The 16,146-nt window shown below is 47.0% G+C and overlaps 1 protein-coding gene across 2 annotated transcripts in view; it reads left to right on the top strand.

Moving 5' to 3' along the window:
* The window catches only part of IGHMBP2 (immunoglobulin mu DNA binding protein 2), an 83,847-nt gene extending 67,989 nt beyond the window's left edge, over positions 1–15,858 (top strand). The window contains exons 10-16 of one of the 2 annotated variants that reach the window (XR_012159304.2): positions 181–299; positions 4,615–4,709; positions 5,226–5,349; positions 7,979–8,818; positions 10,192–10,376; positions 12,359–12,564; positions 15,273–15,361. Coding sequence is in view for 1 of the 2 variants with exons in the window: in XM_073347032.2 (XP_073203133.1) it covers positions 181–299; positions 4,615–4,709; positions 5,226–5,349; positions 7,979–8,818; positions 10,192–10,376; positions 15,273–15,464 (1,555 nt within the window). In the remaining variant the exon portion in view is untranslated. Of the gene's footprint in view, positions 1–180; positions 300–4,614; positions 4,710–5,225; positions 5,350–7,978; positions 8,819–10,191; positions 10,377–12,358; positions 12,565–15,272 lie in introns of both variants that reach the window. The other variant, XM_073347032.2, reaches the window with a different exon arrangement.
* The last annotated feature ends 288 nt before the right edge of the window (positions 15,859–16,146 follow it).

The following is a 16,146-nucleotide window of genomic DNA, read 5'->3' as shown; positions in this document are numbered from 1 at the left end:
TCTATAACCTTGCCTGTAGCGGGTGCTATATAATGGTTTCTCTGTCTTACCCTTGAGACAAGAGTCTCTTTATTCGCCGTGTCAGGGGCGGAGGCGGGAGGCAGAATGTTTGATCGGCTGTCTGATGCTGCAGTGTTACTTCAGTGTTGTTAATTCACTCTTTTCCACATAACCCGTTAGGGACCTGCCGGGAGTTGCTTCTACAGAAGAGACTAGGATTCCATTGCTGCTTATAGATACAGCTGGCTGTGGCTTATTTGAGCTTGAAGTGGAAGATGAACAGTCTAAAGGGAATCAAGGTACTGTTGCTTCACAGGATGAAAGATTTGCTGACAGGAGTAGATTGTCCCAGATTCCCAGCCCTTTAGCTTGCAGCCATGCTGTCCATTCACCCGCTAAGTCATAGCACAGTTCGGAGGAGAGTTCAGATAACACCGGATAACTTTCTATCAGCGGAAGTTGGAGGGTTACTGAGTGGATGATATTGAAAAACAAGATACTGGCTTTTACAGGGATACAGAGACGGGTCAGCTGGCAAGGACTGCCAGGAACTATGTGGTGGTGTCTCCTGTGGATGGGGTTAGTCCTGTTTCTTTAAAATGCTGGAAAGAGCAAAGCAATAAGATGTAGTACGTCAGATGGAAGGAATGCCAGGGGCTGCTGAAGGATATTTATAGTGGCTGATCAACCAGCCCTGCCACATCCCAAAGAGCTACCTACGGACCCCTACAGAGCTGGGCTCAGTGGGGCACAGGGATAATTGCCCCTCCCCATGAGCTCCTGCATCCTCCCCACCCAAGAGTTTTGCTGTGCAGGGGTCAGGTTTTGGGCCGCAGAGCGCAGTGGAACTTGACGTTCTTGGGCTGCCCCGTGTGCTGGGACTGAGAGCAGCAGCCACCTTCATGCCATTAACAGCCTTACTTTAAAAGGATAAATGCCTCCTGTCAGCTCCCTCTCCCTTTTGGACGTAAAATGCCAGGGGGGTGGCACCCTGCCATGGAGAGAGGGCAGCAGGAACAGTGATATCAGCATGAGCTTTCATAGACAGTGACAAACCTCTTTATTACTTGGTTACCAATTCAGGGAGTGGAGCCTAATCAAATGGGTCACACCGTTTATTACCCACTCTTCCCATCATTATGAGATTCATTTCCTTAAGTGCATGGCAGTGACTGTTTCCTAGGCGAATCGGTTGTGTACAGCCCTTGTCCTCTGGAGTTAAGGCCTGCATCAATTCCTTTCCAGTGCTGTCTGATACCTCCTTTCCCATCTGTGACCATCTCTCCCCTTCCTCTTCATCTCTTTACCCCAGACCCAACCGCACACCCAGAGTGAGAGCTGAGTCCTCTGAATCCATTTCTTCTCTCCTCTGCTTTAGTCCAGATCCAACCAGGACTCAGGAGTCCTGAGGGCCCCATCCTGCTAGGCACTGTACATACCCACAATGAATAGCCAGTCCCTGCCCCAGAGAGCTTATTATGATTTGGAACCACTTCTCCTCTCCTGCTGGAGCCGCTTCTGTAAGTGCAGCTCCTGCCCTCCTCTCAGAAGGGACAAATCAATGTCTCTTGTAACTCCATGGATCAGTCGGCCAGGAGTCTGGAAACAGGAAGAATGGGCCTAGCCCCCTGCTCTGCTGGCCTAGAGCATGACACTTGGCATGTGCTGCATGCATTGGGGTTTCTGGGTGACGACACAATGGACTAGGACCATAGCCACACCAGCTGCTGCTCGTTAGAGGTGGAGAAGGCTGGAAGAAAACAGACTGAATCGCCTTGGATCAGATAATGGGGGTTTAAATACCACACAGATTGTCACACCAGCCAGGAAATGGTGGGCAGAGCTGTGAGTTTTCAGCACGGAGTATCACCCTCCACGCTGAACTCCCATTTGGTTTGTGCTGTACAGTAGTCTACGGGGTTGTTGCTTTAATTGCCTTGGAGTATCACGTTGTCAGATCTTTATTGTAACACATTAGGTACATAAACCTCTACAGTTAAATGGGACAGTAGCGGTTCCACTATATTAATATAATGAGATTCCAAACAGGGAGAAAGACCAGAGCACTGGGGACAGCGTTTTATGTTGACAAATCAGTTGGGCAATAATGATGAAATGTTATCCCTTGGCATTACATAAAGCAGTGAATTTCATGTCTTTCCTGTATCTGATGGGGCTCACTTAGTCCTGTGTTTTTGAAAGATTGGCTTATTTTGATTAGTGTACATCGTACATAAATGTTAGGAAGGAGAGCAGAAAAGCGAGCAGCTCTGACTTCCTCATACCAGCCATTTACACAGTGTATCATGGTGATGCTTGAACACTGTAATCGTCTGAGACCAGAAGTAAAAGCCCTCTCCCCCAACCCCTATATGATGGCTGCTAGTATGATAGCACATCCTTGCCTAGATTTCAAGCTCTCTGGGGCAGGGACTGTCTTCTTTGTTAGTTGTCTGTGCAGTGGTATATCGTGCCTGGCGCAACAGATCCCTGATCCTTGACTGAGGTTCCCAAATAATAACCAAGCGTACCCAAAACTTTTGGCTTCTCTGGGCCAGCGATGCTGTGGACTCCCTGCCCCACACGCCGTCACCTCTACAATAGCCTGGATTTTTTCCTTGTTCACCAAGTATCTATCTGCCACATGGCAATGCAGCTTGCTTGACAACTAGGCTGCCCATTTCAGGGATTAATTTTTTTTTCTCTGCTCACTAGCCCAAATCCTGTGCTTGGAATGTGCATGACATTGAAAGTTCCAAGTGTCACGCTTTAGTTTCCTGGGTCTGAATACTGCTCTGGCAAGTCAGACCTTAAGAGAACATCGCAGTCTTTTCCAGCTCGGCCTTTTTAACCTTCTTTCAATTGAAACCTATCTTTCTCGATGAGGTACTTTTATGACCCCCGTTACCACAGTATCTGAGTGCCTCACAATCTTTATTTCTCCTCACAACTCCCCTGTGAGGTAGGCAGTGCTATTCTCCCTACTTCATAGATGGGGAACCAAGAGACTGAGTGGCTTGCTCAAAGTCATGCAGGAAGTCTGTGGCAGAAGAAGGAATGGAACCTCATCCTCCTAGGTCCCAGGCTTGTTGCCCTAACCACTGGGCCACGCATCACCTCAAAGAACCTAGTTTTAGCAATTAAAGCTCTGATTCTGCAAACTTACGTGCTTGGCTACTCACTTGCAAAAAGTTAAGCATTGGCATAATAAGTGTTTGAAGGATCAGGTATTAATACCGTCTCCCATGAACTTCTAGAGCTAGACCAGTGCTTTGGACCATTGAAAGCCAAGATTCCAAGCTTCTAGACAGAACCCTGTGTACTCTGTGACAAACTGGACCTAAATTCTGCAATAAGATCCCTGGACTCTGCCACATTCTGGTGTGGCAGACTGGAAATTCAATGGCCATTACCTTTAAACAAAAAATTTGATTTTTAAAAAATATTAAATACAACCATAGGTAACCGCCAGTCCAGCAGCCCCCAGGGTATTTCTTTTCATGTTAAATTCAATTTATTTTTTGCTGTCCCCATATTTATAGTTTTCAATAGGCAACTGATGTTGGTATTGACAAAGAGTAATTGAACTATAGAAGTTGCCAAGGGTTTGGTGTGTGTGTGTGTTGGGGGAAAGCTGGAAGTTTTGGCAGTTGAGCATGACCCTCGGTTTGTTAGGTTTGTAAGTTTTAGCACTGAGGAAGGGGTGGGAGGTATTGTGGGATAGGCACATTAGCTGGCTATTGCTAAAATGATTAATGGGGAAATAGTTAACAATGTTCACATCTACATCACCTTCTTCAGGATTCAGAGTTAACACTCATTGAGCTGAATGAGGTGATTTTTTCTTCTCAGAGCTACTGAGTCAGGCTCTCTGCAGCCTCAGGAAAATAACATTGCATCTCTTACACTTGGATGGCATTTTCAAGGTTGTCTTCACAACCATGGGAGATAGAAACTTTCTAATTAAAAGTTTAGATTCTAGATCACAGTGTGAGAGAGGGTAGATTCTGCAGCAAATTCCATTGCTGTGTAATACACAGGGCCCTGCTTCTAGACAAGATAAAGTACTGACAACTGAAATCATATCTGAATTGAAATGGGAGGATGGGAAGAAGCCTGATAATCAGAATGCTGTGATCATATATTTAAATGGCTAGATATCTTATGATCTGGGAGAGCTAGAAATAAATGGACACGAAACTGGGGAGTCCTAGCTTTCCAGCAGTATATAGCAATAAGCTCCATCCAAGGAGATCGTGGGATGGAATCCATTAAGACTGTCACTGATCCTCTGTCTGACAGTGCTTTTTTAAGCACTGGTGCAGGGGTTACTATTAACAAGCCCTGTCCTGTCTCTGACATTTTCACTGAACCCTGGAGCTTTCTGTCCACGCTGGTGCCATGATATATAAATCTGACTTTATGGAAAATGTCCAAAGTCCAGAGGGTGCCTTTAAGGATGCAGTTGAGTTAGTTTGGAAAATGTAGCTTTTCTTAATCACTGCAGCAGAAGTGAGCAGTTGAGTAGCCATCACCTTTTGGCTTTACCTGTCAACGTTCCCTGGAGTGAAATCGCCTGTTCTTGATTTACTGCTGGGTTTGTTTTTTCTCTAGGGGAAGTGCATCTTGTTGGCTTGCACGTCCAGGCTTTGGTGGAAGCTGGTGTTAAAGCAAGAGACATTGCTGTCATTGCTCCTTACAACCTCCAGGTGAGCGCACAGTACCCCCTACACAGCTTTTCAAGCTGAGTGTAGAATGAATACACCAGAACAAATCCAGATTCGTTGGTATTTTAGAATAGTACTTAGTATGTTAAAGGTTCAGAGCTCAATAACCAATCCTACCTAACTCTCCCTAGTATCCTCATGTTGCAGATGAGGATGCTGAAACAGAGGGCCAGCCCTCTGCTTGTGTAAATGGGTCTCACTTCAGGGGAGCTGAACCAATTTTTACCAACTAGGGATCTGGCCCAGCAGGATTAAGTGACTATTCCAAGGCCACAGAGGGAATCAGTGTCAGAGATGGGACTGGAACTAAGGTGGTTCTTCACTAACAGTCCCATGACCAGTCCCTTGGGTAATAGTCCTCCCCCTTAGGATATGCAAGTTCAGGCATGCATGAATATGGAGGAAGGTGGGCACCTTCCAGGCGGGGGAGATATTGTTTTCATCCTTCTTATCTTGCATTTACCTTGTCCTTAATATGTGCATGTCCTTGTTTTTCAGGTGGACATGCTAAGAGAGCATCTTTGTCACCGATATCCAGAGCTGGAAATTAAATCTGTAGATGGCTTCCAGGGACGGGAGAAGGAGGCTGTCGTGCTCTCCTTTGTGAGATCCAATCGGAAGGGTACGTGTTCCGTGCTGGACAATATTTTGGGGGAAGAGGAAGCTTGATCACATAAGGAAATGGGAATCATTTAACAATGCAAAATTCTGTGTTACCAATTCTCGTGAGTTTTTTATTGCAAGCCTCTTGAGAGCTGGTGTTTTTTTTCTGAAGTCCTGGCTTTTAGAGCCATGTGATTACCTGAGAATCACAGCTCTCTTTTTTTAAAACAAGTAACTTTGTAGCCCTCATTATTGCAGAGAAAAGCTTGAAACTATGAACCCCAAGGGCTCACACAGCAGAAAGTAAATAAGAACTCAACATGTATTATTTTTAAAATCTCATGATCCATACATCCTCAAAAAGTGAGGAGAATGGCTTGACTCACCATTTTTGAATCCTTTGGGTTGGCAGTCCTGCACTCACATCACTGGCTTCCTACTTGGATGCAAGCCCCAGGCATTCCCCACAGAACACTGAGTTCCTGGGGAACCCTGTTTTTTGCAGGCTTCCTCCCTTAGAGAAAGAGCAACCCGAATCTGCTATTGTAAATAATGCATAACACTGTTTGTTTTCAGAGAAAATCTAGGGCAGAAAATTGGAGTCTTTCCTATCAGTGAATACAGCGGAAGATAATAGCTGAAATGAGGCTAATCACCTGAAGCTGGAAGTCTTCTTCACTGGAGGTTTTCACAAAGAGACTGGGTAGCCATCTGTCTTGGATGGTTTAGACACAACAAATCCTGCAGCGTGGCAGGGGTTAGACTAGACGACCCTTGCGGTTCCTTCTAACCCTGTAGTTCTTCTTAGACTCAATCTGCCCCATGTAATTGGGGCCCATTGCAACACATCTTGCGCTACCTGAACCATAAGGATTATCATTCAGAATAATTTCTATAGCACCATAAATGTGCATCCAGAGGTGAAAGTAAGCCGGTACGGTACAGTACAGTGTACCGTCAGGAGCCGGTACACAGCTGACCGTACCGCAGGGGGCAGCTTCCCTAGGCCGGCAATTTAAAAGGGCCTTGGGCTCCCAGCAGCGCCAGAGCCCCTAGCCCTTTAAATCGCTGCCAGAGCCCTGGGGTAGCAGTGGTGATTTAAATGGCCTGGGGATTTAAAGGCCCCGCCCCTTCTGCCTGATGCCCCGCCCCACCCCTTCCGCATGAGGCTCCCCCCAGCTCAGGACCCCAGCCCCTCCCTTAAATTACTTACACCCCTGTGTGCATCACACCTTTCAGACACAGAGCGAGACCCAAAGGGCTTACGGTCTAAGACAGTTACAGACAAGACATTGAACAGTGGTTAGGGAAAGGGAGGGGTGCAGGGTTTGAAGAGTGAGAGAAGGAGTTGGGAAGGATTCATGGAAGAAGTGTGAATTGAGAAGAGATTGACGGAGAAGAGGGGGCGTCAGTGGATTAGAACAGGCTGATGACTGAAAGCCATTAGTAATCAGGGACTCACTGCCATGTGATGGCTCTCGGTGACTTACCCAGAATGAATTCAGTATAGGTGGCTACATCCCCAGACTCCCCATCACAGTCTGCCCCTTTTGTCATCTAGTTGGCATCTGAGCAGAGGCGTCACAGTGGGTGACAGCACTTCACTAAGGACAGGAGCCCAAGTCCTATTTCCCAAGGTGTGTACATCACAGAAACCCCACATTTTGACACTGCTGGCAGCCTCTGCCCAGGGAAGACCAGCAACCAAAACGCCAGGTCATGGAGCACAGAGACGTGGTCACACGCAATTAGCTATTAAAATCCAATGTGGCTTGATTCGTTCTGTATCGTGATCCTCAGGTGCTCAGAATGAAGCTTGTCACCTTGATCTGCGTAACGTTTATTTTTCCAGTTGTCTCCGATTTATCCATCGAAGCAGGAGACTTGGGAGCCGCCCACACTGGCCTTCTCACTAGCTGAGCTGAGTCATTCTGGCATTTGCTATCTATTATTACTGCTCCTTGAGAAAATAGCCAGAGAGCAGAAATAGACTGGGGATAATCTCCTACGTGTTTGTTATTTTTAACCCTTCGTGTGTGTGGGTATGGGGGAGAGGGTGTAGCTTGGGATTGGTATATTTCTCTGCTTGAGAAAGTGAGACTAGTATCGATAGCTGGAGACAGACGGTGGGTGGGCAGGTGCCGTGAAGGCTGATTTCTGCCCGTGTGTCATAATCCTAATATGCAGCTTCCCCTTCTATTTCAGGCATTTCCTGCTGTTGCTTTCCTGAGCCCTGATTATAATCCATTCAGACAGTAGCTCTTGTATGCATTTATCTGTTCTCTGTCACCTGTTCGCTATATAAGGATTGTTAGTTCCATTTAGCAGATGGTGAAACTGAGGCAGAGGTTGAATGACAGGTCCGAGGCCATAGAGGGACTCAGTTTCCAGGACTGGAACTCCGGAGTTGTTGCCTCCCAGCCCCATGGTCAGGCCACTAGATCCTGTGCTCCCTACTATCTCACTCTGCAGCCAGTACAATATCTTGGGCCAAATCCACAGCTGGAGTAAACCCCTGGAGTTCCAATGATCTGTGCTGATTTACACCAGCTGAGGGATCTGGCCTTTAGTATGGAAACATTGCTGTTTGCGTGGCCAACCACCCATGCTGTTGTTTCTGATGGCCCAAGGGGTTTTGTGTTTTGTAGGCGAGGTGGGTTTTCTCGCTGAAGACCGGAGGATAAACGTGGCCGTGACTCGGGCACGCCGCCATGTGGCAGTCATCTGTGACTCACGAACCGTCAGCAGCCAGGCCTTTCTGAAACGGCTGGTGGATTATCTGAGTGAGCATGGGGAAGTGCGGACAGCCTTTGAGTACCTCGACGACATCGTGCCAGAAAATTACTCTCACGAGAACTCTCAGGGTCATGGCGAGCAAGGGGCAGGGCCTAAAACCAGCACAACCTCTGCTCTGAAACCTCCATCTGAAGGCCGGAAATTCAAATCAAATCCAGTGAAACCATCCACACGCAAGCCAGCAGCAGGTCCCTTGCAGAGTGTGAAGGAGGCTAGGGTGGAAAGACCAGAGATGAAAGACAATTCAGGCAAGTTCAGAGCCATGATGGTGGAGTTTCTGGAGAGCAGCGAGATGCAGTTGGATTTCCCTTCATCCTTAAACTCGCACGACAGGATGCTGGTGCACCAAATGGCCGAAGAATATGGGTTGCAGCATGTAAGCACCGGGGAGGGGGGAGAGAGGTACATCAGCATCAGCAAGAGAACCACCACCATCAGCTCCTCTCCAGTGAATGCGGGTGGCAGTGAGCAAACCTTGCCTGCCGAATCTCAAAGCCCTGCAAAAGAGGCGCTAGCCCTTGTCAAGAAGGGAGGAAACAGCATAAGCTCTGGGAAAGTGGATCTGAAAACGCTGCACCTGGAGAGAATGCAACGGGAAAAAGCCAAACAGGAAGAGAGGGTCAGAAAGAATCAGGCGCTGAGCACCAATTTGAAGGAAATAGCTGGAAGGAAACACAAAAATGAAGCCAAAGGTAGGCCCCTCCTTCCGGGGATTTCCAGGGCTTTTCCGCTTTAACGCTTTCCCCGCCTTTAGGAAGATTCACTATTTCCATAGCAAAAGCCAATCACACTGGAGGCTTCCCATTGTCACTGCTCCCTGGGCTCTTCTCAGAAGAGCCGAAGAAAATTAAGCTGCCCAGCTCTCGCTGAAATTCAGTGGGTGCCTAACTCCCTTAGGCTGCTTTGAAAATCCCAGCCTAAGACTGTAGCTATGTCAGACCTCTGAACATTGCACTGCTTTAGTAAAGTACTCCCAGCTACAGCCTGTTTCTCTGCCTCTGCTCAGGGATAGAACAGGCCCTTTCTGAATAGTGCCCACTTTGGCCTACATGGGGAGAAAAGCACCGTGGCACGGCCAGGGTTGGCCTGGGTCAGCTGGCTCAGGGGGCTTGGGCTGTGTAGACATCGAATGTCTACACGGCAATTTTTCAGCCCCGGAGCCTGAACCCAGCGAGCCCCGAGTCAGCTGACCCGCTAGCCAGGGGTATTCTATCCCCAGAGAGACGTAGTCTTGGACAGTTGCCATGAGATGGGGGATTCAGTAGAATTATTGACCATCCTTAAATGGAGGGCGTGCAGGGCTCTCATTAATTCCCTGCGTTTCCCCTCAGGGGGTGAGCTTTGTATGCATCCATAGAGTATCTGACTTGACTTTCAGAAAGGTCACTGATGCTCATCTCCAAAGAAATAGCTCCTAGACGATCACAGGCTGGGGCCTGGATCTGTTTGTTGTGTAGAATGGTTTGGGAGCGGCACTCACCTGCTTAGAAATAGGCTTATTGACACATGGGGCAAACGCTGGCGTGTCGGGGATGACGAGAGACACATGGGGCAAACGCTGGCGTGTCGGGGATGACGAGAAGGAGCTAGAAGTGTTTGAGGCTTAAGGTCACATGAGTCTTTAAACCAATGGCCAAGCTCCTCTAGCACAAGGAGCCCGCAACAATCTGTTTCAGCATTACCAGTGAGTGTCCTAACAATGCCCAGTCAGCGGAAGGCAGATAAACACCAGGGTGGTGAAGAAAAACAGAGTATGGGAACAATCGGAACGGGTTACAATCTGAGATGTCTGCTACCTACTGTTAGATCTCCACTACTATGCATGTGTGTCAGTGGCCTATGCCATTTGGTACATCTCACTGTCGTATCTGGCTCTCCGCAACTGTTCTCGCTGATCAAGTCTGGTTGGCGGCGTTTTGGGGCCAAATCCTCTGCTGGCGCAAATGGGCGAACCTCTCTGGAATCTATAGAGCTGCATAACACCAGCAAGGAACGTAGCCCATTGTCTGTTGAGTTCATTTGCTTATGTTCAGGTAACCAGTTGGGTTTTTCCCTGGACTTCTAGGAAAGACTGTGGTTAAAACCGGAGCGGACAGCCCAGCTGAGGAAGATATCGATGCCCTGATTTCTGCTGCAGTGAAAGCTGACAGTATATGTGGTTTCCCCAGGTGTCAGGCCAGCATTACCACCTTGGGACAGCTCTGCCTGCATTGCCACCAGCACTACTGCCTCCGCCATCACGTCCCGGAGGTATGAGCTGTGTGTGTCCGCCTCCAACAGCCCCGAGGGGCTGGGTGAATGCAGGGGGCTGAGCCGTGCCAGGAGCTGGCCGTCTGCTTGGTCTCTTGGCCAAGCTTGACCCAAGATGAATTTTTACTAGCTGGGATCGTGGAAGTGACTTTCCCAACTGAACATTCTGAGGCCGATTTCCTTAGCCTTGCTCTTGGCTTCTCAGAGAAGTTTAAAATGAGGGCTCTGCTCCTGGATCTGAGCACCTTTTCGTTCCGGAGGAAACCCTCTACATCAGGAGCATTTGTAAAAAGTGAATGCAAAGAGCGTACAGGTTTTGTTAGCCGTACACAGGCTACAAAGTCCTCCTGGTGGTAGCTGCTTCTCTCTTACTGATCTCTGACATTCACATTTCTAGAAAATAGAAATAGAAAAAAAAGAAAGGATGATCTTGGCACTGGATTGGGGATCTGAAAAGGTGGATTTCATTCCCAAGTCAATTCGGGCTTGATCCTGCAGAGCTGCTGAGCACTCTGGCCCCAATAAAGCAAAGCATTTAGGCATGTGCTTACGGGCTTTGCTGGACTGAGACCAGAGTGCTCAGCAGGATCAACCCTTAAATTCTCTTGGCTTCAGATCCCCATCTGTAAAATGGAGATAATAGCACTTCTGTCTCCCATCCTTGGGACTGTGTAGGTCGGGGTGGGCATACGTTTTGGCCCAAGGGCCACATCAGGGTGCAAAATTGTATGGAGGGCCAGGTAGGGAAAGCTGTTCCTCCCCAAACAGCCTGGCCCCCACCCCCATCCGACCCCTCCCATTTCCCGCCCAATGTCTGCCCCCCTCAGAACCCCCAACCCATCCAACCCCCCTTCTCCTTGTCCCCTGACTGCCCCCTCCCAGGAACCCTGCCCCTTACCGCCCCCCGGGACCCCCCCCCCATCCAACCCTCCCAGCTCCCTGCCCCCTGACTGCCCCAACCCCTATCCACGCCCCTCCCCCGGACAGGCCCTCCAGGACCCCACCCCCTATCCAATCCCCTCTGTTCCCCCTCCCCTGTCCCACCCGAAACTCTGCCCTATCCAAGCGCTCCCTGTCCCCTGACTGCCCCCCTGGGACCTCCTGCCCCATATCCAACCCCCCCGCTCCCTGCCCCCTTACCATGCCGCTCAGAGTAGCATGTCTGGAGCCGCACTGCTTGGCCAGAGCCAGACGCGCTACCCTGCGTGAGCGCGCAGCCCCACCGCCCAGAGTGCTGGCGGGGCGGCGAGCTGAGGCTGCGGGGGAGGGGCTGCGGGCTTGCCTCCCCAGTGGGGAGCTTAGGGGCCAGGCAGGACGGTCCCATGGGCCACATGTGGCCCACGGGCTGCAGTTTGCCCACCTCTGGTGTAGGTAGGACAGTATCTAACACCCTGGAGCCCCGGTCTCCGCTGGGGAACCTAACCACTACTGCAATACTGGTAATAACCCTAATGCAACCAACGCTCACCCTGCTGGAATGTGAGTGAGAAAGAGAAGCGAGGTTATGGTTAGCCCCCAGAGAGATGAGAAAATGGAGCATTTGCTCCTGTTGGTTTTTTACCCAGGGCTTTGTTTTGTGCCTTAGCTGTTTGGACTGGTTTGAATTGTTTTCTGTTGATGGTAAAAAAAAATCTCCTTTCACCTTTTTCTCCAGCAGATACTTGAGAGAGGTTTTACTTGCTGTCAAGGTTCAGGTCCAGCATGTGTTTTGTTTCCAAGCATGGGAAAACACTTTTTCCCCGATCTCTGGTTTTACTATTTTTATATGTAAGAAGTGAACAGGGTGTACAATTGTGCATGTCCTTGGATTCAGTTACTAGACTATGCCGTTAGAGAGCACTTAAACCCAGATCTGAGGGTAGGCAGTGTAACAATGGGTTAGCGCTGAAATAATGCAGCTCTTTGGAGTCCTTTCCCTCCCACTGAGTCTGAGTCACTTCCTTTCTGCAGATCTCACCTCAAAACCTTTCTTTCCTCTTCAGCTCACAATTAACACTCAGGCCTTGTCTACGCTCTGGGGGGAGATCAATCTAAGTTACACAACTTCAGCTACGTGAATAACGTAGCTGAAGTCAACGTACTTAGATCTACTTACCGCGGGGTCCACACTACACGATGCTGACAGGCGTCTTCACTAGACCCGCTAAATCAACTGCCGATGCATCGATTGCTGCGCATTGATACCCCGGTAAGTGTAGACAAGCCCTCAGTGTTCTTGCTGTCCATGGCATCTTGATGTAGAAGATGCTCCTTAAAACCCTCTACCTATATTAATATCAATGCTTAAGCACTGAAGCATGAGGTTTAATATCCCTTCAGAATTTTTGTTGTTGTTAATTATAACAACTCAGGATAGTCTTGAAATTAAAGGAACTAGAGATTTACCCATTGCTGCCAGGGCATAGCTGGGATATGAACCCAGAACCTTTGGAACTGGAGGCCAGGGCCATACATGTAAGTCACACAGGTAGTTAGGGTTCAGAATTGAGTAAACTCAAGTAGCTCATGGTCACTGGTTCTAAACTTCCCTGTTCTCATACACCTAATCAGTTCCTCCCTTTCAGTAAGTAGATCTGAGGAAGCTTCTCCTTGTTTGGAGATTTTGATTTCTGATTCAAAAAGTTGTGTCCACATGTTTGGCTGAACAAGTTACCAAGCCAGTCTCTCTGTAAACTTCCTCCATGCTACTCTTCCAATGCACCCGAGTCTCCGTATTCCTAGACTGGACTTCTCCTGAGCAGGTTTCCTGCTGGGCCAGATTGGATGGCAGTTTGATCCAGTTTCCACCAGGAAATATGAGGATACCACCAAATTGATTTGTCATACATGCCACGCCCAGAATCTGCACTCAGCTCTGCAGAGATGAAAAGCGAGTACATATGAACTGCCTGTGCCACCCTGTCAGATATTCATAGACTTTAAGGCCAGAATGGATAAGGGACTGTTATGACCATCTAGTCTGACCTGCATAACACAGGCCGTTACATCACCCAGCAGAGTATCCTCTGTACTTCTAAGAACCTAGCTGGTTCTGTAAACTGTCAGTGTAGATTATTCCACTGAAAAAACAAGATATATTTCTATGGCAAAGAATATTTGTATTTATGTTAATTCAGAATCTAGTTTGGACAGAATTTCATTTCATGCAGAATCTAATTGAGATCCTTTCTTTGATGAATTGTAATGAAGAATTAAATGGGAATTAATTGTAAGGATAAAATCTGCTTCACTACCTTTTTGTTGCTTGTTTATTTGGGTTCAGCAGGTCAGACTTTAGTCTGATCTAATAAGGGGCCAGGCTTGCCATTAACATCAAACCAAACCTCTTAGCTCCTGTTGGGATTGATGTGCATGTGGGGACTGAACAGTGTTTATAAAGGGTCCAATTTTTTTCCTAATAAAGACCCCAATTCAACAAAGCACTTAAGAGTATGCCTATCTTAAACACGTGTAAGTCCATTCCTATTCAGCAAAGCCCTTGTTAAATCCCATTTAATGGGATTTAATATGTGCTGTTTAAGAATTTTGCTGAATAGGCTTGATATTATTCAATAGTTTAGGTACATGCTTAAGTACCTGGCTGAACTGGGGCCAAAGTCAGTGACAAAACTCCCACTGATTTCAAACGGTACCAGATAGGGCCCCAAAGGTCCCAAAATGCCGATTAAAATGACTTTGTGCAATTCCATATTTAATCTCCCTCGGTGATCTTTAGATGATATACATCATCTAAGTGAAGATTTTTGTAACTGTCAGCACTGCAAGCTGTTGCTGGCATCTGAAAACCCAGCTGTGTTCTCTCTCTCTGGCCATGTAAGCCGTGGTTACAAAGACTCCAGAGTAAGAATTTAGATGGCAGTAATTTAAGTGGCAGTTGCATATGGCAGATCAGAATCCAGTTCTTTATTCCTTAACATTTATTATTTATATTATTGGAGTTCCTAGGAGTGCCTCAGTCATGGACCGTGACTCCACTGTGCCAGGCGGTCTACAAACACTGAATAAAAAGATAGTCCTTGCCCTAAAGAGTTTACCACCTGGCCCTGTAGTGCTAAATAGCAAAAATGTTTGTCATGTCAGTAAAAGAATCAGGTAATATGACTCTAAGGGTCTGTCTACACTGGGAAAATGTCAAATTGGTTTTAAAATAGGTTGAACTAACCCGATTAGATTAGTTTCAGCCTGGTTTTAAGTGATTTAAGGTGGCCTGACCCTGTCTTACAGAACCAGTAATGATCTTAAAAAGAGTTGAGTGAATCAGGCCACCTTAAGCAGAGTCTTCACTACAGTTCTGTCCAGTTTTGAAACTGGTTTAGCTGACCTGATTTTAAAACCAGTTAGAAAATTTCCCCAGTGTAAATAGGCCCAAGCACACAGAAGGGGCAGATATTTGAATAAAAGGTGCCTTTTTTTCCCCCCAAAGTCACTTTTCTGACTTTAAGTGCAATACCTGCTTGATAAGACCTATTTTAGATGCGTTCCCTCAATGAGAGCGAAAAGAAATAGCGGACATTAACACCGCAGGTTAGAAAACAGAGTTAATATTTCACCAGATGGTATAAGAGAAGTTTAAAAAATCCGGTGACTCAGATGATGGAGCAATGATCTCCCAAAATGTTTAGACTTTGTGAAGGAAATACTTAAGCTGTCTAAAGGGATGATTTAATTACTGTGTGTATTCTATCGGGCAAATGACTTGTGTATTTTGTTTCTGAATTAAAAGAGCTATAAATAACCAGTGGACATTTTTATGGACTGTGAAGTATGCTCAAGCTTAGAAGTCTGCATGAGGAACTTCAGATTCTAACAATGCCACTCATTCATAAGGCATCTTCTGGGTAACATCTTAGGGCAGTTCCAGGTCTGCCACCAAAATTATTGTTTTGTCTCCTACAGGTTCATGGGTGTGGGGAGAAAGCCAAAGCACAAGCTCGGCAGAGAATTAGCAGAGAAGGAATTCTCTATGCTGGGAGTGGATCAAAAGACAAGTCACTGGACCCAGCAAAAAGAGCTCATCTCCAGAGGCGCCTGGATAAAAAACTTAATGAATTGACCAGCCAGAGAAAGAGCAAAAAGAAAGACAAATAAAAATGAGGGATTTGCTTTCAGTAGAGTCTGAATTCCATCATGTTTCCCTTTTGGGACTGATATTCCAGTTGAACACACAGGGATGTGAAAAGCCAATGGAGATCTTAAGTCTATGGCCTTTGTAACTTGAGTTCTTACTGTGCTGAAGACAGAAAAAGGACCTTTTCGTTTGGAAGTGTGTAAAGCTTAGAGCTGCTCTGTGACTGTATGATGTGCTGCAAAATAAATATCAGTCAAGACCAATCTAAAATGCACTGCTGGTAAGGGTGGGGTAGGGGAGGAGGGAAGGTGATTTGCTTTGTTTGGCTCATGGTAATGTATACGGAGAGGATGCACGGAATTACAATAAAGAATGGTATAAAACCCCGTAAGCAGTAAGCTGTCAATGTGACATTTCATTGTGGTACTCTAATAAGAAGTTAAATGTCCATGGGTTATGATATGAGAACCTCATAACCAGTGGGGTGGGAACAACTTAGCCTCAGGTGACTATGCATTAAGGAAACAACAGAATAAAAATCGTATAACCAATTCAGTTTCTCCAGCCCAGAAATCTCACTTGTGTACTGAAGAACAAACAAGATTTTTGAGTCAGAATGAAATGAAATTTTCCAGGTCACTCAACCGGGTCTTTTGTGCTAACCAGTGTGAAAAGGCAGACAGGACAAGAGTCTTCCATCTC

The sequence above is a fragment of the Lepidochelys kempii genome, chromosome 6 (genome assembly GCF_965140285.1).
Source record: "Lepidochelys kempii isolate rLepKem1 chromosome 6, rLepKem1.hap1, whole genome shotgun sequence".
NCBI lineage: Eukaryota > Metazoa > Chordata > Testudines > Cheloniidae > Lepidochelys > Lepidochelys kempii.
The sequence above is the reverse complement of the archived record's forward strand: the minus strand, read 5'-3'. Positions and strand labels throughout refer to the sequence as shown.